The sequence below is a fragment of the Mirounga leonina genome, unplaced genomic scaffold (assembly GCF_011800145.1).
Source record: "Mirounga leonina isolate KUSES-001 unplaced genomic scaffold, KU_Mleo_1.0 Mir_175, whole genome shotgun sequence".
Lineage (NCBI taxonomy): Eukaryota > Metazoa > Chordata > Mammalia > Carnivora > Phocidae > Mirounga > Mirounga leonina.
The window spans coordinates 24,107,928-24,135,454 of record NW_023270453.1 but is presented as its reverse complement, the minus strand read 5'-3'; the positions used below and the strand labels follow the sequence as shown (position 1 = coordinate 24,135,454).

Sequence of the window (27,527 nt, the reverse complement as noted above, 5' to 3'; positions counted from 1 at the left end):
GCTCCAGGCCCATCCGTCAGAGTCTGGAATGCACCATTCTGCCTCTACACTTCTCCCTCTCTCAGCGATTGCTTGAGGCCGAGGGGGCCTGGCAGAGATAGTCATTCTTCCCCTCCATCCTCAGCTCAGCACCGTTCATGAGAATAGGCCACGTCTGTGGATGGGCAGCTCTGTGGGGAGGAAACGCCCTGGGGGTCATGGCTGCCGTGTGACCCTCGGGGGGGCAGGCGATCCTGGGACCTCTGCCAGCAGCGAGTTGGAGGCTGGTGGCCCTCGGCTGCCTGTGTGCCTCTCCTTGGTTTTGTGGGCCTAAGTGGTGCCTAAAATGGTACCACGCAATGATGAAAGTGCTGGAAATAGTGTAATTCTTGGTCCAAAGTGACTTGCAGAAATTCTACCAGTTCCTCCCCCCATTATTTCTGTCAAGGAGAGCCTGTGCCGTCACATACAGTAGCCACTAGCTACACATGCCTGTTTGCACTGAAGTTAAATGTAATTTAAAACTTGGTTCCCGGGGCACACTAGCCTCACTTGAGTGCTTGAGAGCCCAGTGTGGCCCACAGCCACCATATCGGGCCACATGTAGAACACTTTGTCATCGTAGATGGCGCCATAGCAGTGAGTGGGTGCCTTTTACTTCATTTTTAATCTTAGAAACTGCGATAAACTTGAGTTATAAAAATTAAGTGTCTTCTGATACCATATCAAACCTGAATGTGGTATATACCATTTCCCCCTGAAGCTTAGAATCTAGGAGACACGCAGAAGACACATTTAGGAAAACTCTGGGGGTCACTCTTTCTGTGCCCTGCCCGCTCAGATCACTGCCCCCCGCGCCTGGGAAGTGTGGCCCCGCCCGTCTTAGTTTCCAGGCTGGACCGTGTGGTGAAAAACCACTTAATGTGGTTGTCTTGAGGATGAAGGGTGATCCCCACCAGTGCTAGGGGAACAGACACAGGGAGTCACAGACGTCCGTTCTGCCTGGGGAAGGGGCCGCCCTTCTTCTGACCAGCCTTTACCACCACAGGCCTTTCTGGATGCACTGCAGAGCCAGGTGGAGGCCAGCAGCAAGATCATCGGCCAGTTTGGAGTGGGTTTCTACTCCGCTTTCATGGTGGCTGACAGAGTGGAGGTCTATTCCCGTTCAGCAGACCCGGGCAGCTCTGGTTACCAGTGGCTCTCAGATGGGTGAGTGAGAGCGGGCCTCACGTCTCACACAGCGAGTGCCCTGGGGCCACCACAGCCAAGCGTACCTGATGCGCACTGCCAGAGTCAGCTGAGGTGTTAGCACTTCACTTGGAAAGTTAGAGTCACCTCACTCTTTGGGGAGCCGGTGACGCTTTCCCCTCCAGATGGCGCATGCTGTGTGCGCCTTAGGTTTGTGCTCTGGAGCGTGGCCTGTGCCAGGCGGGGCTCCTTTGGGAATGGCTGGCCGTTGGATCGGCTGGGCACCCGCCTGCTCCGGGGCGGCCTCTCTGGATTCTGTTTTGCGGGAGTTCCTGGGTTTGGCTCATGGGCCTGCCGGCCCCTCCCCTGCCAGGTCAGGCCCGAGGCGTTGCCTATTAAAGATGCTTGTTTGCCGTGCAGCCTGCTCAGGGACCGGGGCTCACAGGCTCGTTGGGCGGATGTTCCGGGAGAATCTTGAGACTCTGTTTAAGGAGAATGGTACCCTGGCCAAATTGAAGCATGTACTTCAGTAGGCCCAAACCTTCATTTCCGAATCCTTTCCTGATGGAGTCTCCCGTCTGCTGTGGCGATTCAGCGGAGCACGCGAGAGGAGCTCTGCCAGACCCCAGCCCGTTTTCCTCGGTCAGAACTGCGATTTCTGTTTAATGCTGAGAAGGTGGTGCTCAGAGGAAACAGGCCAGGGTTTGACAAGGCACTTTCAGGGGGTGCATCTTCCCCTCTTGTACTTCAGAAACGGTTTCTCTGCCTGGCCTCTGCTAGAGGTTCAGAAACACCGGGGGGTAGCTCGAGCTAGGGGCAGTCCCTGTGCATCTGCTCTTTCTGCCCAGTGCCTTACGGCATTGTGGCCACTTTGGGTGACCCTAGAGCCCACGAGGTGGCGCTTGTCATGGGGGAGCCCCATCCCGCAACCCTGTGGCCGCACTCCGGGCTCCGAAGTGGTGGCGCTCAGGGTTGTGTCTCTGCGTGTGGATGTGGGCTCTGCTTGCGACAGTCCTAGAAAGGGTGACTGGACGGGCAGCGTAGGACTCGTCAGCTTCGCTGTGTGCAGCTGGCTTTCCCTTTCCCATGTCTTAGCTCCGGGGTGTTTGAAATTGCTGAAGCCTCGGGAGTGAGAACTGGGACCAAAATCATCATCCACCTCAAGTCAGACAGCAGAGAGTTCGCCAGCGAGGCCCGGGTCCGAGGTGAGCAGGAGCCTGGGCTGCGGGGGATGGGTGCGCGGCGGCACTGGGGCAGCTCAGTGGTTAGGGCGCTGCTTGTGTTGGTCGCCTGGGGCTGCGGACTCTGTGTGGCACTGGGAGGCCAGGCCTGCTGGGGCACCGTCAGGTTTGGTTCTGTCTTCCACCCTCAGTGCTTGCACGCGGTGCGTTCCCTGGCCCCCCGTGTTGTAAGATGCTTCCCGAAGCCTGGCCTGCGCCTGCTTCACAGAGAACAAGAGTGGGCGCTTCCATGCGGTGGTCTCATCTGGGTCTGACTGGATGCTTCTCTGAGGTGCCGAGTGCTTCCAGGATTCACCATTAACCCACAAAACTATATTTATGCCACCAAGAAGGTGTGGGGGTTCGTGGTGGCCTGGGCCTCAGATCCCTGATTCTCGTATGAGTTCTGGTCACTCTGTGGACAGGACGTTGTCCCTGACATGGCCTGGCTTCGCACCTGTGAAAGTGCTGGCCCAGAGTCGTCCTGGTGTGCTGTTACCTGCAGCTGCTTCCAGAGCTTTTGTATCCAGAAGAAGCTTCCTGTATTCATTGTTGCTGTGTGTTTTTTCTCTTTTCAAGATGTGGTGACAAAGTACAGTAACTTTGTCAGCTTCCCCTTGTACCTTAATGGAAGGCGCATTAATACCTTGCAGGTGAGACCTTTAGCTGCCTGAAGGGCTCGGGTGGCTATGGGGAGCATTTGGTACATTCCAGCGCTGGACGGACAGAGTCAGGGCTGGGTGGCGCTGTCCGAGTCCCGGCGTGGGGAGTTCCCTGTGCAAGGCCAGGTCTCCACCATTCTGTGTCCTGTCCCCATGCACCATGTGCAGTTCAGCGTCCTTCATGTGTTCACAGAGCCACAGTCTGTTCTAGAACATTCTCATCCCAAAAAGGAACCTGCCTGTGTTAGTAGTCACTCCCCATCTCCCTTCCCAACACCCCCGACATGTCATGTCAGTGGAATCAGACACTGTGGCCTTTGTGTCTGGCTTCTCACCATAACGGTTCCAGGGTTCATCCATGTTGGAGCCCACGTCAGTCCTCCATTCCTTTTTACGGCTGAGTCACAGTCTGCGGCTAGACTGTGTTTCTTTGTCCCTTCACTCATTGATGCACTGGTGATGTCCTGCAGGCATGTGCAGACCTCTGGGCTGGCCTTTCCTGACGCCCTGTACTGGGAGGGGGACCCTTGTTCTAGAGCCTCTTGTCTGTCTTTGTGGTTCCCCCCCTCCTCCCCACACTGGAGTAGGTGGGGCTGGAGATGGGGACGGAGGCTTGCACCTGAGCCCACAGCCCCAGTCTGTCCCATGGGTGGGTCCTTGGGTCATCCTGGGGGCGCACTTGCCAGCGCCCGGGGCCACAAGCTCCAGAGGCCCAGCTCTGCACGGTTGTTGGGAGGGCACGTCTTAGACACCGTGGCCTCATGTATCTCCATTTCCAGGCTGTCTGGATGATGGACCCCAAGGATGTGGGTGAGTGGCAGCACGAGGAATTCTACCGCTATGTCGCTCAGGCCCACGACAAGCCCCGCTACACCCTGCACTACAGGACGGACGCACCTCTTAACATCCGTAGCATCTTCTATGTGCCGGACACGGTGAGGCCTGGCGGGCGTGGGGCAGGGGCTGCCAGTGCTTGTCTGCTGCTCCCTGGGATGGGGGCCTCCCCCATGGCGACAGCATTTCCCAGTGCCAGTAGCACTTGCCTTGAATGGTGACAGATCAGCACAGACATCACAAAAATTAACTTGGTAGCATCAGAGTAAAAGCAAAATTCATGCCTCCGGTTAGGTGAGCACAGGGTTTTAAAGTGGGGGGTGGGGGTGTTTCACGTGCCATCTTGGGGAAGAACAGACACATTTGGTCGTGTGGGCTTGGGCTGTTGTAGACCCATGGGGGATCCCTCAGAGCAGCGTGAGGGCGGCCTTTGTCTGCATGCGGGTGCACGCCTGAGCTGTGCAGCTAATTGGGGCTCCGTGGTGCTCTGATGAGTTGGTGGGCACTCCGTACTTGTGCTTGGCCCCTAAGACCCTGTGCTCACAGCAGCATGGCGAAGGTTCTGATGAATCCTGTGAAGGGGAAACCTGCTCAGGGGTTGGAAAAGGTTCCTGGCCTTTTCTGACTGGTGCCCTTGTAACACCCCATGGCTACCCATTTTGGGAAGCAGCATGAGACCCTCACTACTGAGTGAGTTCCGCAGACCAGTATCAGCGTGTCTTGGGACTTGTTAGGGATGCAGGATCTCAGTGGCCCCAGGATCCCAGTGTGATGTGCGTGCATGCTGCAGGTTTAGAGCAGGAGTTGGGGCATGGTTGGGACTAGTTTGGGCTACACGGGCTGTGCACATCCTGGAGCTCTGCCCCCGTAGCGTGGACACCCATAAGCTGCAGATGAGCCCGGCTGTGTTCTAGGAAACTTCATAGACTCTGCAGTGTGGATTTCACATATTTTTCACATATCATGAGACCTTCTTTGTTTGCTTTCTTTCACAGCCATTTAAAAGTATGTAAGTTAAAAAATAAAAGTGTACAAGTTGTGGGGCGCCTGGGTGGCTTAGTCGGTTAAGCATCCAACTCTTAGTTTTGGCTCAGGTCATGATCTCAGGGTCCTGGGATCGAGCCCCAAGTCGGGCTTTGTGCTCAGCAGAGAATCTGTTTCAGATTCTCTGTCTCCCTCTCTCTTTGTTCCTCCCTCCTCAAATAAATAAATACATGGAAAAAAAAAATACGGGGCGCCTGGGTGTCTCAGCTGGTTAAGCGTCTGCCTTCGGCTCAGGTCATGATCGCAGGGTCCTGGGATCAAGCCCCGCATCGGGCTCCCTGCTTGGCGGGGAGCCTGGCAGGGAACCTGCTTCTCACTCTCCCTCTGCCGCTCTCCCTGCTTGTGCTCACTTGGCGCGTGTGCGTGCTCTCTCTCTCTCTGTCAAATAAATAAAATCTTAAAAAAAAAGGAAATAAAAATGAAAGTGGACAAGCTGTTCTGGGGCTATACCAGCCAGGTGATTTGGCCTGTGGGCTGTTAGTTGCTGACCCCTGGCCCCTGGTGGGTTTGGCTCTGTTCACAGGAACGTGCAGGTAGTCGTTTATGTTCTCCAGGGGGAACAAGTTGGGGGGCCGCAGCTGCCCAGGGAAGGCCCACGCCCTGCTCCCCCTGCCGAGAACGTGTAGGGCTTCTCAATAGACAGAGGGTGGCCTCCTGGCCTCTCTCTTCCTCTGGGTCCCCACACGCCCCGCACCGCTCCCCAGCGCTGGCCTCCATAGGAAAGGGTGGTTCTCAGAGTTGTCCTCAGAGCTCCTCAACACTGCTGTCTCCTTGTCCCCAGAAACCATCCATGTTTGATGTGAGCCGGGAGTTGGGCTCCAGCATCGCGCTGTACAGCCGCAAGGTCCTCATCCAGACCAAGGCCACCGACATCCTGCCCAAGTGGCTGCGCTTCGTTCGCGGTAAGGCACTGATGCCGGCGCTTCGCCGTGTGGGCCGCGGCCCTGCAGCCCCGGGACTGCGCGGCTCCCGGGGTGAGGCGGGGGTGCCGACTCTGGGAGAAGGCTTTCGTGTGCCGTGGGTGCCGGGTCGGGGTGAGCAGGCACAGGAAGCTGCTCAGCGCCGCCCAGGGAGCTTCCCGCCTCTGGCCACCTCGTCTTGGTGCAGGGCCAGGGTGACAGGGTGTTAAAATGGAATTTTTTTTTTATTAGAGACAGCGAGAGAAGGAACACAGCAGGGGGAGTGGGAGAGGGAGAAGCAGGCTCCCCGCAGAGCAGGGGGCCCGATGCGGGGCTCGATCCCAGGACCCTGGGATCATGACCTGAGCCGAAGGCAGACGCTTAACGACTGAGCCACCCAGGTGCCCCTAAATGGACTTCTTTTAAAATGTTTGTTTATATTATGTGAGTTTCAGGTTTACATATGAATTGTCTTGAATTTGAGCGAGATTATAGCTTTAAAAAGTATCCAGCACCTAAACCATTGTGTCACCTTAGCCTACAAAGTGTGAGGTGTCCACAATATAGTTGTGATTCTGAACATAAAATCCAGGACGTGGTTTCAGAGCGTCAAGCTGAGGCTAAAGTCAGCAGCTCTCCCCGGCAGAGCTCCTTGGCCTTGCCGGCTTTTCTTCTGCTCGCATTGTTGTGACCGGGGCTGTGTGCGTCAGCTCTGGGGTGTCAGTGAGACCTGGAGGGGCCAGAGGTGTTGCCTCACTTCATCTCCCCTGTGTCCTTCGCCAGTTTGCTGTCACCCAGGCGTGGTCTCACTTGGTGTCAGGCGGGGAGGCGGACGGGTGTGCTGTGAGGGCGGGGCAGAGCCGCGGGCGCTGCAAGGGTCCTGACGGCCTGTGTCGCACTCAGGCGTGGTGGACAGTGAGGACATCCCCCTGAACCTCAGCCGGGAGCTCCTCCAGGAGAGCGCGCTCATCAGGTAAGCTGCACACGAGGCGGCCCCCGCAGCGCTCACCTTGGCCACTAAGGGTCCCCGGCAAGCGTGAAGGAGTTGAGAGCCAAGTGTGGTGCTGTGGTGGGACCAGGCCTGGGGGGCCGTGTGCAGGGAAATGCCCTCACCTTGGCCATGCTGGGGGAGACTCCAGGCCTGCCACCTCTGAGGTGGAGGAGGCGAAGGATGACGGTCGCAGGAGGGGTCTGACCTTGGTCCACAAAGGTCAGTAATGGTGTGAAGGTGACCCTCTCTTCGGGAAGTCTCTCTGGAATCCCTGTGGGCTGAAGTGGCTGCGTTTCTCAGCTCCCCACCCTGACTGTAGCAATAGCTACTGTTTGCTGAGCGCTAACGCACACCTGGGACCACCCGGGGCCTTTCCTGGGCAGCCCGTGTCGTCCTTTGAGGGGGCACCACCAGGTCATGGTTGCAGAAAGTTACAGACCGGTGACGCCAGTCAGTGGGTGCACCTGGATTTGAATCCGTGTGCTTAGGGGCAGGCACTGCACAGTGACTGCAGCCTGGCACGAGGGGCCTGACTTTGGAGTTGTCATCCCGTTACTGGGGATGTTCACATGGCACATGACGAAGGGGGTGTCTGCCAGGCATCTCCATGTCGAGTTACTCTTTTCCCCTTTGGCATTAATCCACCGTACGTGGGGGTGGTGTTTTGCAGCTGTGTGAACAGCATCTTGCTTCATCCAACTTTTCTTCTTAAGATTTTATTTATTTGAGAGATAGGGAGTGTGCGCAAGCAGGGGGAGCAGCAGAGGGAGAGGGAGAAGCAGACTCCCTGCTGAGCAGGGAACCTGATGCAGGGCTCAATCCCAGGACCCTGAGATCATGACCTGAGCTGAAGGCTGACATTTAACCGACTGAGCCACCCGGGTGCCCCACTTCATCAGACTTTCAGTGTATTTATTATAGTATGTGTTCATTTTTAAATACCTAAAGTTTATTTGTAGGAATTGATTTTCCATTTTGTTCAGTGGGTTCTGATGTGTTCCTGTCCTCATGCATCTCGATGCCCACACGTCGTCAGCAGGAAGGAGCCCACCTGGCCTGGCTCCTGGGCCCTTTGACTATGCCCCCACCTTGCTTTCAGCATCCTTGCTTTCGGCACAAGATGTTCTAATCTCTCCTTGTATTTCGCCTACATCTTGTCCTGACCCCAGAACCACTTACTCCGTGAAGGTGCCCTGTTTCCTTTGGAACATGGTATCGAGAAGCCAAGATCTGGGCCCTAGGGATGGCATTGCCATTAGGGTGTCCTTTCTCCCAGGCCCCCTTAGTAGTCAGCTAAGGAACACACGAGGTCTGCGTGTGTGGATGTGTGTGTCTCTACAGCAGTACTTGTTTGTGTCTGGCGAGTTCACCAGTGACCTCCCGACACCACTGGGACTTCCTGGTCTTGCCCCTGCCACGTGTGCTGCTCCCTTTGACCGTGAACCATCTGCCTCTCGTCATCCCTAACCTGTGGAGCGTTGACCAGTCACCTGCCATGTAATCAGCTTGCCGTGGCCATTGCCCTCCCCTCACGCTGGTGCCCCCCACACCTCCTGGGCTCTGAGCTTCCACATCAGGCTGTGTGGTCACCCTCCGGGGGCTCGATGTCCCATCCGTCCCATCCCGCCCTCGGGCTGAGGGACTGGGGTTGGGGATGGGAGCCAAGAGGGAAGGCTTAGGGGTAATGTGAGACTGTTGCCCCCCTACCCTGCGTTATTACAGAAACACACGGTAATTTTGCTTTTGTAAAAGAAAAGGCAAAATATTAGGAAGTAAGAATACCCTTGATAACCCTAATGAAGCTGCTCGTAGTTTTATGCCATTACATAATGCCCAGTGAGCACCCTGATCCCCCAAAGTCCGAGTTCTGTACAGTTGGTTGTGCCTGTAGCGTGTGCGCGTCAGCCCCGGCTACAGCGCACACCCCAGCCGGAGGGGGGCAGTGTGGATCCCAACGGGGACACTGCAGCGCACAGGAGGCGGTGGGGACAGTCTTGGCGCACGCGCACCACACCCTGCGGTCCGTCCGTGTCCGTTATCTGCTGTTTCTAGCAGCACGGGCACTCTCTCACGTCCTTCAGAGCCACCAGAGGATGAGATGTTTGGCCAGGCAGCTTGTTAGGTTCCTTCAGCCTGGTCTTCCCCGGTCAGCACCTGGGCTGTGCACCCCCGCGGAAGGCCGGTCCGTAAAGCTTGCTGACTCTGGTCTCAGGTGTGATCTGCAGTGGGAACCGAGGCTGTGGCCTCCACAGGGGGTTGGTTCGCATTCCTTCCTCTCGGGGGCGTGTCTCCCCAGCTGGGGTTTGTCAGGGGTCCCCTTTGTTTTTGCCTCATGTTTTTTCGTCTTATCAAAATGGTGTCATTTTCACTTCTTTGATTATTAGCGGGAGTGAATGTTTTTCATGCCCTTTGACCTTTTGTATTTCACAGAAGTTGTTTGGGATAAATGCATTTCTGTTCTGCAGGAAACTCCGGGACCTTCTACAGCAGAGGCTAATAAAGTTCTTCATTGACCAGAGTAAAAAAGACGCCGAAAAATACGCCAAGTTTTTTGAAGATTATGGCTTGTTCATGAGGGAGGGCATTGTGGCCACCGCCGAGCAGGAAGTCAAGGTAGGGTCTGGGTTTCTGGGCCTTTCTCTGGGTCGCCATGGGCTGTGGAGGCCTGAAACCTGAGCTTCCCGGGACATGAGTGTGGCCCAGGCTGGCGCCACGCAGGGGTCAGTAAAAGCAGCGTTTGGCTTCCGGGCCTCTGTTGGGGGAGACAACAGGCCTGGTGCCACTTCCCAGAGCCTCCTTACCGTATCCCATAGCACTGAGCTCTTGGCCTGATGCTGGCAGGAAGTGGGTGTGTATGGTCTCCCACAAGAGTTCAGGGTGCTCGGGAGATCACAAAAGGCAGGGGACAGGGCAAGGTGCCTGGTTCTTAGGGTGGGAAGGGCAATCAGGGCATTTTCACAGTGATTGGTGGAAATCCTTTAATGCGGTGCCTCTGGGGCCAGAGTTCAGTTTAATTACTTAAAAATGATACGATCATCCCATAAACATTTTTTGGCCAGTTTTAAATTGTCATATAATTCACATACAATAAAATTCACCCTTTTATTTATTTTTTTTGACGATTTTATTTGTTTGAGAGCAGGGACAGAGGCAGAGGGAGAAACAGACTCCCCACTGAGTAGGGAGCCCAACGTGGGGCTCAATCCCAGGACCCCGGGATCATGATCTGAGCCAAAGGCAGACACTTGACTGAGCCACCCACGCTCCCCAAAATTCACCCTTTTAAAAAGTGAACAGTTCAGTGGCCCTTCATGCATTCACAAGTTGTGCAACCATGACCGTCCAGTTCCAGAACATTCTCTTCCCCCCAAAAAGACACCCATGCCCATTAAGCAGGCACTCCCAGGGCTGGGATTTCATCTTCTGCACCAGAACAGCAGTGAAGAAGGAAGTGACCAAGCGTCTGGGGTTTGCCAGGGGGTGTTTCAGGCCATGGGCCTCGGGCCCTCCTTGCTGCTGGCTGGTGGCAGACTCCTCCAGCTCTTGGTGTGGGCCTGTCTGAATTTCCATGTGCTGTCAGTTACGTGTTTATGGTTAACAGCACCTGGGTGGCATTCTCATCTCCATCATGCCATTTCATCGGACATCGCCTCTGAACAGGCTCCAGTCTTCCCCGTGTTCCCCTCTCCCCGCATGTCTGTGTTGGATAATCCAGGAGAAGTCAGTGGTGTAGACTAGGCAGAGTTTAGTTCTCAAGTCACATCTGGGCTGGTGGCATCAGGGACCCAGGCCCCAGCTTGTTGTCAGGTAGCTCCCACGTTGAGAGGCTAGGACATCACCAGGTGAGTTGACTTCAGTTGACAGGAAGGAAGAGGACGGACCCCCCCGCCCCCTTTCAGTGCATGCCCACTGTTGTTTGTACCCCACCACGGCCTAGTTCATGCTGTGGGAAGTCTGGGAATGTGGCCTCCACACCGCGTCCACGTGCCCAAGAGGCAGGGTCATTGACTAGAATGGACGGAGGATGCTGGGTCCAGGAAAGCCTCTGCCATGGACAGTGTCTGGCCACTCCTAGGACAGGACCAGAAAGCCCTTCTCCACAGGGCCCTGGACCACCTGGGGTGAAGGTTCTCTCCAGGGTCCCCTGAACTTTTGATGTGGGACCTGATGGATACCACCAGAGTCCCCACAGCCGCGCCCCCCCCTCTCCCCCCGGGGCTGAGCACCATCCCTGGGCCTGGCAGCCCGGGATGAGGCCGGCCAGAACCCTTCCTCCCTATAGCCACAGGCTTCCGAGGTCTGTGCCAGGCGGGTGGGAGGCTTTCAGAACAGGACCTGGAATGAGTGAGCTGGCCTTTGTCCGCAGGAGGGTATCGCAAAGCTGCTGCGGTACGAGTCCTCGGCCTTGCCTGCTGGGCAGCTGACCAGCCTCCCGGACTATGCAAGCCGCATGCAGGCCGGCACCCGCACCATCTACTACCTGTGTGCCCCCAGCCGGCACCTGGCCGAGCATTCGCCCTACTACGAAGCCATGAAGCAGAAAAACATGGAGGTGGGTGAGCCGCAGGCTGGGGCCGGGACAGGGTAACCGGTGTCTGAGCCCCTGAAGGAGGCTCTCTGCTTAGTGGACAGTGGCTGAATGGGCCCGGGACACATAGCCCGGGCCCCGCTCAGGACTGTGGTGAGGCCCCAGGGTCTCTGGTGTGGCCTTTCCGGACATGGGACCCCGCCTGCCCCTCACGCGCCCCTCTCTTCCTGTCACGGGCAGACATCTCGAGGCCCGACGCTGACATTCTCCGGCTGTTGCAGGTTCTCTTCTGCTACGAGCAGTTTGATGAGCTGACCTTGCTCCACCTTCGTGAGTTTGACAAGAAGAAGCTGATCTCTGTGGAGACGGACATCGTTGTTGACCACTATAAGGAAGAGAAGTTGGAGGATGGGTCCCCAGGTCAGCTTGCCTTCTGTTGGGCCCAGGCCTGAGCGGTGGCCTGGGGGTGTGGGGAGGCAGGCCCCGGGGGCTATTTATATGGGGTCTTCTTTGCTTGTTTGTATCTGGGGTCCCCACCCTGCACAAAAGAAGCTGTCAGGAACATCTTTGTTTAGATCCTGGGACCCCTCCTAGGCTCCTTCTGGCTTGGCTTCCTGAGAGAATTAGAAATTGTCTTTTTAAAACCCCTATAAAATTAATACGGGCCTCAGGCAACCAAAAGTGTCCTTTTTTAAAAGTAGGCTCCACATCCACTGTGGGGCTTGAATTTGTGACCCTGAGAGCAAGAGTCACATGCTCTACCGGCTCAGCCAGCCGGGCACCCCCAAAATGCCCTTTTTGAGGTCCAGTTTTACCTGCTTGCTTTTAGGTGAAGAGCCTTTTGGGAAGCTTCTTTGTGCTGGCGGCCAGCCAGGGGGTGGAGGGAGCCTTCTTAAAACCCGCTCTTGGGGCTTTAGCGTTTCAGGCCCCGGCAGGATCCCCGGGGGTGGGGTCGCCGGTAACAGTTCAGAGCCCACTGCCTTCTCTCCTGTAGCTGGTGACCGCCTGTCGGAGAAGGAGACGGAGGACCTGATGGCTTGGATCAGAAATGTGCTGGGGTCCCGTGTCACCAACGTGAAGGTGAGGCCTTCCAGAGGGACGGGCCACCTCCCAGCTGCCATGGCCCTCTGTGACCCCGCTGCTGTGGGCTGAGTGGCTGGCTTCGTGTGCGTCTCCGGTGGCGCTCGAGGCCGTGACCTGGGGTGGAGACGAGCATGTTGCTGCCGCTCCTACATGTGCACACACGGCACCGGGGGCATGAACGCTTGGGGGGAGGAGGCGCGCCCGGACGACCTAAGGCCCCTGGGAGCCGTGGGCAGGGGTGGAGGGGTGGTGAGAGCGTTGTCTGCAGGAAGGAGGCTTGGGCCATCGGGATGGGTGGGCCTCCAGGGTCCTAGATAGTCGTAGGACTCGGTGATGGCCCCCGTGCTGCCGAGAGGCATGGGTGACCAGGCAGGACGGTCCTGGGACAGCCACTGATTCGTGAGAAAGCAGTAGCTGTGAGGGACACGGGAGGAGGGAGTCCCCAGTCAGGATTCTGTCCTAGGAACTTCGTGTGGCAGCAGCTCGGGCTCCCTTCTCAGTAGTGCATCGGGTCGGGGGGCCGGGGGGGGTTGTCCCCAGAGACCTGAATTCTTTTGTGTCACCTGGGGAAGCTTCCGACCTGGTCAAGACCCTGCAGCCTGGCCCTCCCCCCCCGCCCCCCCGCCCCACCTCTGGCTCCTCCCTCACCGGGTCCCTGGCCTTGCTTGTAGGTTACTCTTCGACTGGACACCCACCCTGCCATGATCACCGTGCTGGAGATGGGGGCCGCCCGGCACTTCCTGCGCATGCAGCAGCTGGCCAAGACCCAGGAGGAGCGCGCTCAGCTCCTGCAGCCCACGCTGGAGATCAACCCCAGGTAGGCTCCCGGCCCCTCTGGCCCAGGGCACGATTCTCCCCTGCCCGGTAATCCACAGGTGTGTGTGTGCTTTGTCTCTGACAGCTACAAAGGGCAAAAGGCTTACATGCAGTTTGGTGACCATAAAGACACCACCTGTGTGATCCAACTGCATTTCAGTTTACACTCCCTCCCCCACCCCCCTGCGGGAGGTTCTAGAACACCGCAAGTGGCCCGGTGGGGGCCTGTTCCTCCTCAGCGGCCACACAGCTCTTGCTGTAGAGACTGAGAGTTCCTCCCCGTGCTCTAGTCCGACCATCCGCCGTGCGTCCTGGAGACAGGTCTGAGTGGCCTGTCGGTGGAGTCCCTGGGCACGTGCTTCGGAAGTCATGCTTCCTTCACTCAGCGACAGGTGGTGCCCGGGGAGGGCGGCCGGGAGTGCGGTCGTGTCCGGGGCGGAGTGACCGGTCGGAGTCTGCCTCAGCGCAGCGATTTAGTCTTTCTTGGTGGACTTGTGAGTTGTTCTCATTTGGGGGCTGCTGGGAACAGGTTGCTCTGAACCCCGCACGTGTCTCTGGGGTGCCTGAGGCTCACCTGCCCAGGTGCCCTCCGTGGGTCGAGGAGACGCCACTGCCCGCACGTTGCTGGCACGGGCGGCCCCGGGCCCTGCGCGCGCTGTCCTTCAGCTTGGCGTTCTCATGACACGCCCAAGACTGTCCTTTTTCCTGTTCTGTTTCGTAGTTAATGTACGCTTTCTCGGTTGCCAGTGTCTCCTTCCAGTGTCGTTTCATCTGCCTAAAGATGTGTTCTGAGAAGTTCTTAATTTTAATGAAATCATAATTTTTAAAAACTCATTACTTTGGTCGAAGTCTAGTTGACATACGGTGTTAGTTTCAGGCGTACAACACAGTGATGTTGACGTTTATGGACATTACAACAGGCTCACCACGAGAAGTCCCTTACCCCGTCACCGTGCTGTTACCGATGGTTGTCTGCTGTACTTCTCATCCTATGACTGACTTTACAACTGAAGTTTGAGCCCCTCAACCCCTTCGCCCACTGCACCCGTCCCCTCCCAACGCTGGAAGTCTGTGTTCACTGCTGTTCTAGGTCTTTTTGGAGAAATCTTTTGTTTTCCCCCAGAGATTTATTTATTTGACAGAGAGAGACACAGCGAGAGAGGGAACACCAGCAGGGAGCCCAGTGCGGGGCTCGATCCCAGGACCCTGAGATCATGACCTGAGCTGAAGGCAGACGCTTAACGACTGAGCTACCCAGGCGCCCCCAGAGTCTTGAATGTATTCTTTCTGTCTAAAAGCTTTAAGGTTTTAGTCCATCTCTAATTAGTTTGGGATGTGGGAGAGTTGTTGTATCTCACTCCACATGAACACCCGCTTGCCCTGTGCCATGACTGCTCCTGTATGTCCTCCCTGCTGATCGGCTTGACGTCTCTGTCCAGCATCAGGTGGCCACAGTGCACGGTCTGTATTCAGTGAGTCCCCCCTTATTTCCCTTCAAGGATATCTTCCCTCCTGTAGGTCTGTGCTTGGACGAGGTGACCTGACAGGTGTCCGCCCCGCCCCCCCCCCCCCCCCCCCCCCCCAGTTGGGCTTGTGGTTGAGATTATACGGCTCCCAAGTCAATTTTGAATGAACTGGCATCTTTATGTCCAATCTTTCATCCAGGAACATGCCAGATTTCTCCATTTAGGTCTTACTATTTTTTGGTAACTGTAGAGGTATTGCACATTCCTTATGATGTACCTTATTTATTGGATATTTTGAAATTCCATTTTCTAACTTGAAATTGTATATGAAGATTTTTTGGAGTGATTTTGTATACAGTAGTAATTTTATAGATTTATTTTACAGAGAGGGGGCAGAGGGATGGAGAATCTGAGCAGGGAGCCTGATGGTAGGACTCGATCCCGGGACTCCAGGATCATGACCTGAGCCAAAGGCAGTCGCTTAACCATCCAGGCGCCCAAAGCTCTCTCCTTTTTGATCTCTGTGTATTTTGCTTCAAAAGTCCTTCTAAAATTGTTTTACTCTAAATGTATTTCTTTTGATCTAAGGAATCCAGTAGCATTCTGAGTGATTGGCCAGTTACCCTCCCTCACGTACACTTAGGCGGTCTCTTTTTATTCATTCAAGAGAGAGTGAGAAGCAGATTCCCTGCTGAACAGGGAGCCTGACACAGGGTTCAATCCCAGGACTCCAGCTGAAGGCAGACTCTTAATTAACTGACTGAGCCACCCAGGCACCCCAAAATGCTATCGGCTTTTTGTTTTAATGTTACATTTTCAGAGTAAGCTCTACACCCAACATGGGGCCCCAGATGTTGGCTTTTCAGAGCCAGCAGTCCCAATTACTGGAGCCTTATGATACACTTCCTCCATATTTATATTTTAAAAAAGATTTTCTTGAATTTAATAAAGACTTTTTTAAAAAGGAAAATGTATGGGGGCACCTGGGTGGTTTAGTCGTTAAGCGTCTGCCTTCGGCTCAGGTCATGATGCCTTGCATCGAGCCCCGTATCGGGCTCCCTGCTCTGCGGGGAGCCTGCTTCTCCCTCTGCCTCTCCCCCTGCTTGTGATCCCTCTCTCGCTGTGTGTCTCTGTCAAATAGATAAAATCTTTAAAAAAAAAAAAAAGGAAAATGTATGGATTAAGTAGGGTTTCTGACTGACAACTAATGTTTTTTTTTAAAGGTTTATTTGAGAGCACATGAGAGGGGGGAGGGTCGGAGGGAGAAGCAGACTCCCTGTTGAGCAGGGAGCCCGATGTGGGACTCGATTCCAGGATCATGACCCGAGCCAAAGGCAGTCGCCCAACCAACTGAGCCACCCAACTAATGTCTTTTTCATATATTAATTTTGGTACTGCTGCATTTGCTAATCAAATCTATTTGTTCTGGTCGTCTTGGTATATTATCTGAAATTGATATTATGTGCTTTTTCTTTTAAGATTTTATTTATTAGAGAGCATGAGAGGGAGAAGCAGAATCCCCACTGAACAGGGAGCCCAACATGGGGCTCGATCTTGGGACCCCAGGATCATGACCTGAGCCAAAAGCAGTTGCTTGACCCACTCAGGCGCCCCATTGTACTTCTTACACTGGATTCAGATAACCCTATACTCAGAAAAGTCATCAGAACACAGAGGCCCTTGAGCTAATTTCTGGTGTTTTCTGTGCTATAGACACACGTTGATCAAGAAGCTCAGTCAGCTGAGAGCGAGCGAGCCTGACCTGGCCCAGCTACTAGTTGATCAGGTGAGTCTCCTGGGGACGGGCAGAGAGCAGAACTGCGGTGCCCACATCGTCTGTTGAAGTGAGACACCTGTTACCTTTAAAATCCTGGTTTGTTTTTCCATAGATTTTGCAGGGCGGGGGTGGGGGCGGCAGGAAAGGGAGAAGCAGATTCCCTGCTGAGCAGGGAACCCAGTGCAGGGCTCAATCCTAGGACCCTGAGATCATGACTAGGAGCCACCCAGGTGCCCCTAATACCCCATTTTGAAAAAGGTAGTGCTCCCCCTTTTTGTCCTCCCCCTGATGAGGTTAGCCCTCCCTTTCAGATCTATGAGAACGCCATGATTGCCGCGGGGCTCGTCGATGACCCCCGCCCCATGGTGGGCCGCCTGAACCACCTGCTTGTCAAGGCCCTGGAGCGACGCTGAGGGGCCGCCGGCGTGAAGGCCCCCAGTCTACGTGCAGGGACTAGGGCTCAAGTGGAGGTGAAGGACGAGGCAGCCTGAGACCAGCCAGGGAGAAAGAAGGACTACGTGCCACCGATGACAACACCCCCTTTGAGCTTTATTTAGCTTAAAAGCATTTGTTACTCTAAATGGTAAACTTGTGTCTGGACTGCAAAGGCAGGGAGTAGCTCGGTTGCCACAAGGCCCTTGCTCATGCTGGAAGCAGAGGTAGTGCCAGGTCTACTTCCTTCGGGGAACAGTGGGGGAGGGTGCTCAGAGGAAAATTACCATGAGGACAGGCAAGCTGGAGAGGGTAGAGGTCACCAGCCCGGGCCCCAGTCACATCAAACCGTCTTTAGCATCACCTCAACCGGGTAATGGTCGCTAACGGCCTTGGCCTGTGGGGAAACGCATAGTGAGGACGGGTGCACGGCCCACTCTGCACATGGTACCCCCCCCCCCCTGCACACCACATGCTAGTCCCAGTGGCAGAGGTTGATACAGAGACTGCCAGAAGTCCTGGGGTCCCAGCAAAGCTGAAGCACATAAGGGAGGACACCTACCAGCTGGCTGCTCAGGCCGTAGGCAGCCTGGAAGTCAAAGGGGGTGGCCGAGTCTGGAACGATGGCATGCTGGAGCAGCGTTCCTGCCACCACGATCCTGCCACACACGAGAAGGGCCCAGGAGGGTGACTGACCCAGGTTTTGGGAAGCTAGACCTAGGAGTCAAGGCTGCTCCCAGAGCCGACCCCCTCCCTACCTGTCGTAGGCACAGTGCGTGGCCGTAGTCGTGGTATCTGCGGTATCAGGAATCAGCCACTGGAAGGCCGGGTTCGTGCGCAGGCGGATGGAGGCCCACTGGGAGGGGTCCACGTAGCTGCAGCCAGCATTGAAGTCGCCCATGAGCATGATGTCCTAGTTAAGTAGACGGCAGCCACTTGGCCTGGGCACACAGCACATGCCCCAGGAGCCTGGGGTGGGGGACTCACCTCCAGGTCCCACTTCTGCCGGACATCCAAGTAGACGTCATAGAGCGAGTCCATCTCCGCCACGGCGTCCAAGGGGGCCGCATGCAGGGGAATAATGGCGAAGGCCTGGACCGCTGGGGAGAGGGTGGTCCTGCTCAGCCCCGGGGTGGGGGTATGAGCCAGTCCCAAGGCGGTGTGTTCCTGAGTGCCTTCAACGTCAGACTGAAGCACTAGGGGGGACCAGGGCTTTCCAGGGGCCCCAGGAAGGCGTGCATACCGGTGAACGGGGAGTGGAACAGGACGATGGTGGGCTCGCGGCTGAAGGTGTCGTTCCCGCAGGGCTCGCAGCCGTCGTCATATTGGTAGCTGTCCAGTACGGACACCTGGTTGGGTCTAGGGAAGGCCAGGGGCTTAGCCTGGGACTGGGGGTGCGGCCCACACCAGGGCCCCAGGCTCTCGGCTCCTGCTCTGTGGCCTCCAGTTCCTCCCCGTAGGATAGACTACTGCCCACGAGGTCCCCCTCAGTGTCCGCGGGTGGCCCCCATCTCTCGGCGTTGGGGCTTTACCTGAACAAGAAGAGGTACTGTTCCTTGTAGCTGTTCCGGCCCAGGGGCTCACTGACCACGAACTGATAGGTGTTGGGGTCATCCCTGGATCAAGGAAACAAACGTGCCTGTCAGGGGGCCCGCAGGGAACCCTCCTGCTGCCTACAGCAGGGCTCCTGGCTCTGTCAGGCAATGGTACCATGCCCCGGGGGGAGGATCACCATCCCGTGCCTCCCCAGCGCCCACCCTGCCCCCCTGGCCATCACCCACCGATTGAGTATGTCCAGCAGCTTCCCCATGGCTGTCAGGTGGCTGTCTCTGACCTCCTGGATGACAACAATGTCGTAGCGACTCAGGATCTGTGGACAGGACCACGTTGGTGCTGAGCAGGGCAGCCTGGGTGCACAGCGGCTGCAGGTCCCCACAAGGGCTGAGCTGCTCCCTGGGGCACCTTCAGGTCATGGTTTGGCCTGATGCTCCTGCCTGGGATTCTGTTGCCAGCCATGGATAGAACAGCAGACAGGGGTCCTCCCTGTCACCAGAGGCTCTCCACACCCCCGTCTGTGGTCGCCCTCAGGACTGGCTGCTGCCCCAGTGTTCCCAGAACCTGTTATATGTCTCCTCCCCCCCCCCCAACCACAACCACCCCCCCGCCCTGGGGTTCCTCGGGGACAGGCCGGCCTGGACTGACCTGCACGATGTAGTGGGAGAGCGTGGCATTGGACATCTTGGTCTCCCCAAAAGTTCGGATGTTGAAGGCTGCTATTTTCAGGAACAGGGCCACCCGCAGCAGGCCAGCCAGGGTGAGCAGTGCCCCCATCAGCCTGGCTCCTCTCATCCTGGAACAGGAGGGATGTTTACCTGTGAGTCTGGAAATAGGACAGTGCCTCCTCCTCCCCCAGAGTCCAACCAGGTGGAGCCCAAAGCTGAGTAAATCCTGTTTCTGCAGGCTATGCTGAACAGGCCAGGCTGAGACTCACAACCCTCTCCCCAGTGTCCAGAGAGCCAAACAGCTAAGTGAAGCACCCTGGGGTCTTCTCACTCCACCTGCCAGAAGACCAGCCCCTGTGAAAATCACCAGCCCGAGGTAGCCCCTGGCCCTCTGTTGCTGGGACACCAGCTCACTGCCCTCCCTGCTCCAGGCACCCACCCAGCCTGAACTGGCAAGAGCTCTTCCCGAGGGGCCAGTCACCTGAGGGGCCTCCAGGCCTGGCACCCCTTTTCCATGGGCCCTGTGTCACACTGCCCTTGGGGCACCACTCACTCACCTGAAGGTCAGCTTCTACAAGGACGATGGGAATTCTTACAAGAGTTAGGAATAGATATTCTCTGATCGGTATCAATGGTCTCCTTTTGCTACTTTAAGAAAAATTAGTTGCAAAGGGGAGTGAATTAAAAAACGGATGACAGACCGTACAGAGCTGCAGCTGAGTCCCAGCACAGGGAATGTTTGTTTTCCCCTGGGGTTTTAAAGCTTTAGGCAGTTGTGACCTTTCCCAGGGCATCACCTGGGGGACGGAGAACAATGGTGCGGCCTGTGTGGCTTTCCCACACACCTGATTGGCTGGCGTGCACCTATCGCAACAGGCACAGGTTCTTGCTGCTGTAAAGAGAGCACCGGATACTATGTGCACTTGGTTTTAAAGTCTAATGACCGGGCCAAAGTGCCCATGTCCTTCACACATGTTGCTCTCCCAGCGAGGGGGAGGGGGAGGTAGCAGGTGTGTGCCGGGGGCGGGCCCGGCTGTGTTCCAGTCTGGAGATGACCTTGGAGCCACAGGTCGAAGCCGGCCATCCCCCGTGAGGCCCAACCACCGCTTCCTCATGGGTCCGCAGTGTGGGCTGCAGGCCACTGGGCTGGAAGTCAGGCTCTCCCTGCGGAGCACGTGCCGTGGGCCCCAGGAAGCGGCAGGATGTGGGGCCCACCTCCATTGCCAGCAAGGCAACAGGGAACCTTAGGGTGAAGAGTGTGTGTTCCAGGCGGAGGTGACCCCAGGTGACTGAGTCAGGGACACCATCAAGCAGCTGAAGGCTCTGGACTAGGCCTCATGTCCAGTCATTTCTGTTTTGGAATCCCTGACCGTCCTGTTTGTAGTCATTTTCTGTGTCTGCAGAAACAAGTCACTAAAAAGCTGGTGGCTTAAATTGACAAAAATGTATTCTCTAACAGCCGTCGAGGCCAAAGACCAAAATCCATTACACGGCGCTGAAATCAAGGTGTCCCGGGGGCCGCACTCCCGTAGAGACATGAGGGGAAGGTTCCCTGAATCTCCAGCTCCTGGGGGCTCCAGGTCACCCCACAAGGTGTCCCGGGGGCCGCACTCCCGTAGAGACATGAGGGGAAGGTTCCCTGAATCTCCAGCTCCTGGGGGCTCCAGGTCACCCCACTCCGCCCACGTCGGCACCCTGCTCTGTGTCAGTTCTCTCCGCTCCTCTCACAAGATCCATGGGATGGGATTTAGCATCCTCCCGGACCTTCAGAACCTTCTCCCCATCTCAAGAGCCTTGACTTGATCGCAGCTGCAAAATCTATCTCCTGCCACCTAAGTTAATGTTCAGAGGTTCCAGGAATTAGGCCAGGGATCTCTTCTGGGAGCCATTACGACCCCCCGGAAGGGACTCCGCCCATGAGGAGGGGCTGCGGGACTGGAGGACAGGAAGCCGGGGAGGCCTCGAGGCAAGGGTCAGGGAAGTGCGGATCCAGCCAGAGCCTCACGGGGCAGGAGGTGGCAGAGGGGATGAAAAACCGGTCAGAAGGTAAACCAACAAGACCCGGAGTCCAAGGTAATGAAAGCCTGCTGACAGACAGCTGTGTCTGTCACACCAGTCCGTTCACGTGTCCCTCCTGTGCAGTGAGGTGGCCTGGCCCTCAAGCTGCCAGCACGCCCATCACAGCCTGACCAAAGATTTGCTTGCTGCCTCTCCCATTCTCCATCTCTGAGTTTTTAAGCACATCAAAATCCAGATTGTGCTCAGCAAGCAAGACTGTTGGTGTGTGCAGCGCAGGTGCCTAGAGCCCGTTCTCCCGGGCACTCGTTTCTAGACACCCCCTGCCGGACCTTTCGAGGGAAACCTGGGAGCAAACGCAGAGGGAGGCCACCAGCCCCGCTTCTGACCGAACGTGGGATGCCGCCCATAGGTGGCACAAGTGTCACCCTGCGGCTACCTGGTCCTTCCAGTTCTCAGCACACCCCTCCTGGGCAAATCGCTGCCCTTGTGCCCTGCGGAGCTCCCTGGTGTGGTCTCTGCCCTCCCTCCCAGGTCCTCACTGCGGCCCCACTTGTACCAAGAGCCAGGCCCAGTGCACGGCTGCCCTGTCGGCTGCCCTCAGAGTTGGGCCTGCGGGAGAAGCAACACAGCCCGCAAAAGAGCTTCGACCAGGAGTTGGGGGTCTGGGGCCCGCACCAGACTCACCTGCTGCATCTTCACCCATTTTTTTTTTTAAAGATTTATCTATTCATTTGAGATAGAGAGCATACACATGCGCAGAAGCAGGGGGGAGGGACAGAAGTAGAGGGAGCCCGATGGGGGACTTGATCCCAGGACCCTGAGATCATGACCTGAGCTGAAGGCAGATGCTTAACGACTGAGCCAGCCAGGCGCCCCGCATCTTCACTCTCATTTTGAGCTTCATTGTCTTCATCTATAAAATGGGGATAAAACTGTCACTGCCCTCCTCTTGGGTTTAAGTATCAACAGATAACATTTCACGGAAGACACATATCACATCTTAAAAATCCATCTTATCCTTAAGAATAATAACCCTCTCAAATGCTCTACTTCTGTCACTCTCCTACCTTTTTCTCATGGACTTCTGTTCCATTTTTATCAGTCAGCTCTTGTGTAACAAGCAATCCCCAAACTCAGTGTACAACATATGCATTTTTTCCTCATGCTCACAGGCCTGCAGCTACCCAAGGCACAGTCTTGTAAACGGTGGAAGGTGAAACTTCCAGAGGAGCAAATAAACGATGCCTCCAGAGGCCCCAGTTCACAAATTGCATGTTGCCACCTCTGACCACATTCTTTTGGCCTCCACAATGGCCAGGCCCAACACCAACAGTGGGGAGTCCGGGTACACTCCTCCCATGCCCAGCCCCACACAGAGACACAGAATAGGTGCCAGGGAAAGATAGGAAGCCCCATGCTTCTAGCATTTTTCAGTTCTGACAGCAGAGAAATGAGCACTGACAGAAGACCACCTTCTCTGATCAGGCTGAACTATTTTTACATCAATCCTGAAAGACTGACACCCTCTTTGGTTAAACCCTGCACCAGAGACGGGAAGGGGAAACTGCACGTCACAATGGTTTCCTGAAGTCAAAGCCAGGTCTTCAGCTCTGGTGTGGCTGAAATCAAAGGATAAGGAAAACATCCTCTAAGCACTAAGGCTGGCAACAATGGTGGCAAAGGAACACCTCTGTGCAGGTTGGTGGCCTGCATGTCACAGTAACTGCCACAAGACCCTGGGACCTGCTCCTGAACGCTCTGGGGGTGGGGGTGGCCTCACACCAACATGTAGCCCTGGGGCGAGGATGACCACGGAAATGGGAAGGACACACAGCTGTGGTTCCCACACAGTGCGCTAAGACACATCTGGCCACACTATGACCCTGCCGGGTGCCACAGGACACGCAGCTTCTGAGGGGGAACAGTGATAACATGGCTGGACACTGTGGTTTAGGTGCTCACGGTTTCAACAGTTTCTCCTGCTACATTCCTCTCCGATGCTGCAGGTCTCTGCAAGGCTAGGTTTCTGCAGTTACTGAGAATGTTCTCACCGTGTGACAATCCGTGCGCAGCAGGCACCAGTGATGGCAGCGTCCACTCTGATTCCATGACTGTAAAAGTGCCCAACAGGCTTATGTTCCATTCCTAAGTAATTCTGGTGACTTATTGAAAATATTTCTTCTTCAAATTCATATGTGCAGATCTTCCTCAATTTATAACAAGGGTTATGTCCTGGTAACCGCTGTAACCACACTGAGAACCATAACTTTCCACTGCAAGTTGAAAATACCGTTGAAATGCACTTGATACACCTAACCTACCTAACACCATAGCTTAGGCTCGCCTACCTTAAATGTGCTCGGAACACTGACATTAGCCTACAGTTGGGCCAAATCCTCCCACACAAAACCTATTTATTTTATAATAAAGCATTCAATATCTCATGTAATTTGCTGAATACTGTACGGACAGTGAAAAACAACGTCTGCCAAGGGTATCGACTGCTACCCTCGTGACCGCGTGGCCGACTGGGCACTGGGGTTCCTGCCACTGCCCAGCATCCCGAGAGAGGATCCTACCGCACATCATCGGCCCAGGAAAAGATCGACATTCAAAATTTAAAGTATGGGTTCTAATGAATGCATATCGTTTTTGCACATTATAAAGTCAAAACTCTTAAGACGAACCATTGTGAGTTAGGGACTGTATATTACTTTTCCAAATGTCTCTAAGTTGCTAGGACATAAATACTTAAGTTGTTTAGACTATTTAATTAATGGAACTGTTAGGTATTTTTGGCCTAGGCAGTCCCTCAGAATAATTACGGAACCTTACATAGGGGTGCTCTGAACTGAGAATGTCTGAGAACCTTTGGGTCTAACACATACATAATGAATATGCCTGAGTTACTGTATCTATAGTTTCCTATACTGAATATACCTTCTCTTCCAGCCTTCATCATTTCTAACAGACTGAATACCTATCTTCTCACAAATTCTCAAATCTACAAACTGCTAATGAGAATAATTGTGATCTCAACTGTTTTTATTTTTTATTTTTTAAAGATTTTATTTGAGAGAGAGAGAATGAGAGAGAAAGCACACGAGATGGGGGAGGGTCAGAGGGAGAAGCAGACTCCCTGCCGAGCAGGGAGCCCGATGCAGGACTCGATCCAGGGACTCCAGGATCATGACCTGAGCCGAAGGCAGTCGCTTAACCAACTGAGCCACCCAGGCGCCCCTCAACTGTTTTTAAATGCATGAGTGCATACTGATGTAAAAAATTCATCAGTCACCTTTGGGAGATGCTGGGGAATCCGCTTGTTATTCTGCAAAGTGGCCAACAGTCAAAAATCAAGAAATCTCCCTGCCTTTCCTATGTAAATGGTACCACCGAGTTGCTCAATGGTTACTGAGGGGCAATTTGTTTATATAGGTGTATTCCAGCTAAGCAATGAATTCCAGCTAATCAATGAATGACTGCCAGAATTTGAGACTCACCAATTTGCAACCCCTAACGTAGGCACTGATCATCAGTGGTTACTAACTCAACAGAAGACAACAGCTTTCCACACCTGAACAGAGGACACAACAGCACTTAGAAAGTAGCTTGCCAAAACCAATGCAAATATACGCAACCTCTAGATCTCAGTACCAACTTACAAGGGACAGAAGCACATCAGTCATCACCACCATGGGGATGCAGCATAATCCAGACTGTGGGAAACTATAGGACAAAGGATGGTCTCATCAATAAATTTTAAGAAAAAGAGGAGAGAGGGGCGCCTGGGTGGCTCAGTCGTTAGGCGTCTGCCTTCAGCTCGGGTCATGATCCCAGGGTCCTGGGATCGAGCCCCTCATCGGGCTCCCTGCTTGGCAGGAGGCCTGCTTCTCCCTCTCCCACTACCCCTGCTTGTGTTCCCTCTTGCACTGTGCCTCTGTCAAATAAATAAAATCTTAAAAAAAAAAAAAAAGAGGAGAGAGGAGGAACTCAGAGAATAAAATGAAATATGAGTTCTATTACTAATGCAATATGGATTCTGTAAAACAGTGGATCTCAATCGTTTAAACAAACATTTCCTTGGGGCGCCTGGGTGGCTCAGTCGTTAAGTGTCTGCCTTCGGTTCAGGTCATGATCCCGGGGTCCCGGGACTGAGCCCCATGTTGGGCTCCCTGCTTGGCGGGAAGTCTGCTCCTCCCATTGCCCCTCTACCGCTGCTTGTGCTCTCACTCTGCTCTCTAATAAATCAAATCTTAAAAAAAAAACAACCCTAACTAAATAAATGAACATTTGCTTAACAAATCACTTAAGAGGCAATCGGGAACATGAGAACACTGGTGTGGTAAGTGAGGAAATTACAAGCACACCTGGGCTCACTGCTCTTTGCTTTAGTGCGCTTCACACAAACTGAAGTTCTGTGACGACCCTGCCTCAGGCACGTCTGTCAGCACCGCGGTGCCCACAGCACCACTTGCTCACTCCATGTCTGTGTCACATTCGCGTACTTCTCGCCGGAGTTCAAACGCTTTCATTCTTCCCGCACTTACTACGGGGATCTGGGATGTTACTAGTGTAGCTGTTCTGGGGCGCCACAAACTGCGCCGACATTGAGACAGCACACTCCAAAGTGTTGTGCATGTTCCGTCCGCTCCTGCAACTGGCCGTTGCCCCATCTCTTGCCCTCTCCTCGGGCTTCCCTATTCCTGGAGACACAACAGTACTGAAATCAAGCCAATTACTAACTGGCCAGTGGCCTTTAGAAACTGAAAGGAGGAGTGAGTCACTTATCTCTCACTTTAAATCCAAAGCTAGAAATGACAGCTTAGTGAGGAAGGCACATCGAAAGTCAAGACAGACGAAAAGCTAGGCCTCTTATACCAGTTAGCCAAGTTGTAAATGCAAAGGAAAAGTTCTTGAAGGAAATTAAAGATGCTACTCCAAGTGAACACACAAAAATAAGAGCGCAACAGCCTTATTGCTGATGCAGAGAAAGCTTTAATGGGCTGGATAGAAGATCAAACCAGACACAACACTGCCTTAAATGAAAGCGTGATCCAGAGCCAGGTCATCTCTTCAAACCTATGAAGGCCGAGGGAGGTAAGAAAGCTGAAGAAGGAAAGCACAAAGCGAGCAGAGGTGGTTCATGAGGTTTAAGGAAAGAAGCCACAACATAAAAGTGCAAGATGAATCTGTGAGTACTGATACAAGGCTGCAGAAAGGGATCTAGAAGATCGATGAGATCATTAATGAAGGTGGCTACAATGACTAACAGATTTTCAACCTAGACAAAACAGCCTTATAAACAGAAGAAGATGCCATCTAGCATGGTCATAGCTAGAATAGAGATGTCAGTGCCCGGCTTCAGAGGGCAGACTGACTCTCGTTAGGAGCTAATTTAAGAGCTGGTGACTTTAAGTTGAAGCCAATGTTTATTTACCACTCTGAAAATCCTAGGGTCCTTAAGATTATACAAAATCTACTCTGCCTGTGCTCTCTGAATGGAACAACAAAGCCTGGATGACAGTACATCTGTTTACAACATGATCTACTGAATAGTAAGCCCACATGTTGAGACCTACTGCTCAGAAAAAGACTCCTTTCAAAATGCTCATGACAATGCACCTGGTCACCCAAGAGTTCTGATGGAGATGGACAATGAGATTCATGTTGTTTTCACACCCAGTGACAGAACATCCATTCTGCAGCCCAAAGAGCAAGGAGTAATTTTGACTTTCAAAGCTTATTATTGAGAAATACATTTTGTAAGGCTGTAACTGCCTTAGACAGTGATTCCTCTGATGGATCTGGGCAAAGTCCATTGAAATCCTTCTTGAAAGAATTCACCGTTAACCTTTGTGATTCATGGAAAGAGATCAAACATCAACCTTACCAGGAGTTTGGAAGAAGTTGATTCCAACCCTCATGGATGACTTCGAGGGGTTCAAGACTTCAGTGGAGGAAGTCACTGAGATGTGGTGGAAATGGCAAGAGAACTAGAATCAGAAGTGGAGCCTTGGGTGCCTGGCTGGCTCAGGCAGAGAAGTTAGTGACTCTTGATCTCGGGGTCATGAGTTTGAGCCGTATGTTAGGTGGAGAGATTACTTAAATAAGTAAATACTAAAAAAAGAAGTGGAGTGTGAAGATAGGGCTGAATCACTGCGATCTCAGAATAAAACTTAAACAGATGAGGAGTTGCTTCATATGGATGAGCAAAGAAAGTGCTTTATTGAGACAATCTTTCCTGGGGAAGATGCTCTGAAGACTGTTGAAATGACAACAAAATATTTATTGTAAACTTAGCGGATAAAGCAGCCGTAGGGTTTCAGAGGACTGACTCCAATCTTGAAAGAATTTCTGCCATGGGTGA

At 54.2% G+C, this 27,527-nt stretch overlaps 2 protein-coding genes across 5 annotated transcripts in view; one reads left to right on the top strand and one right to left on the bottom strand.

Annotated features, from left to right (window-relative positions):
- TRAP1 (TNF receptor associated protein 1) overlaps positions 1-17,068 on the top strand; it is a 50,879-nt gene extending 33,811 nt beyond the window's left edge. Inside the window, exons 6-18 of the mRNA XM_035022108.1 lie at positions 1,028-1,188; positions 2,263-2,372; positions 2,967-3,040; positions 3,829-3,984; positions 5,709-5,829; positions 6,730-6,799; positions 9,283-9,430; positions 11,184-11,369; positions 11,627-11,765; positions 12,340-12,425; positions 13,100-13,245; positions 16,424-16,496; positions 16,799-17,068. Coding sequence (XP_034877999.1) covers positions 1,028-1,188; positions 2,263-2,372; positions 2,967-3,040; positions 3,829-3,984; positions 5,709-5,829; positions 6,730-6,799; positions 9,283-9,430; positions 11,184-11,369; positions 11,627-11,765; positions 12,340-12,425; positions 13,100-13,245; positions 16,424-16,496; positions 16,799-16,900 — 1,572 coding nt within the window. The 3' untranslated portion in view covers positions 16,901-17,068. The remainder of the gene's footprint in view (positions 1-1,027; positions 1,189-2,262; positions 2,373-2,966; positions 3,041-3,828; positions 3,985-5,708; positions 5,830-6,729; positions 6,800-9,282; positions 9,431-11,183; positions 11,370-11,626; positions 11,766-12,339; positions 12,426-13,099; positions 13,246-16,423; positions 16,497-16,798) is intronic.
- Positions 17,016-27,527, bottom strand: part of DNASE1 (deoxyribonuclease 1) — a 29,162-nt gene continuing 18,650 nt past the window's right edge. Inside the window, exons 3-11 of one of the 4 annotated variants that reach the window (XM_035022111.1) lie at positions 21,991-22,073; positions 19,122-19,269; positions 18,701-18,789; positions 18,452-18,535; positions 18,163-18,278; positions 17,907-18,019; positions 17,678-17,832; positions 17,482-17,578; positions 17,016-17,316 (exon numbers count right to left, since the gene is read on the bottom strand). In XM_035022111.1, coding sequence (XP_034878002.1) covers positions 17,263-17,316; positions 17,482-17,578; positions 17,678-17,832; positions 17,907-18,019; positions 18,163-18,278; positions 18,452-18,535; positions 18,701-18,789; positions 19,122-19,269; positions 21,991-22,073 — 939 coding nt within the window. In that variant the 3' untranslated portion in view covers positions 17,016-17,262. Of the gene's footprint in view, positions 17,833-17,906; positions 18,020-18,162; positions 18,279-18,451; positions 18,536-18,700; positions 18,790-19,121; positions 19,270-21,990; positions 22,074-27,527 lie in introns of all 4 variants that reach the window. The other 3 variants (XM_035022109.1, XM_035022112.1, XM_035022113.1) reach the window with 3 other exon arrangements.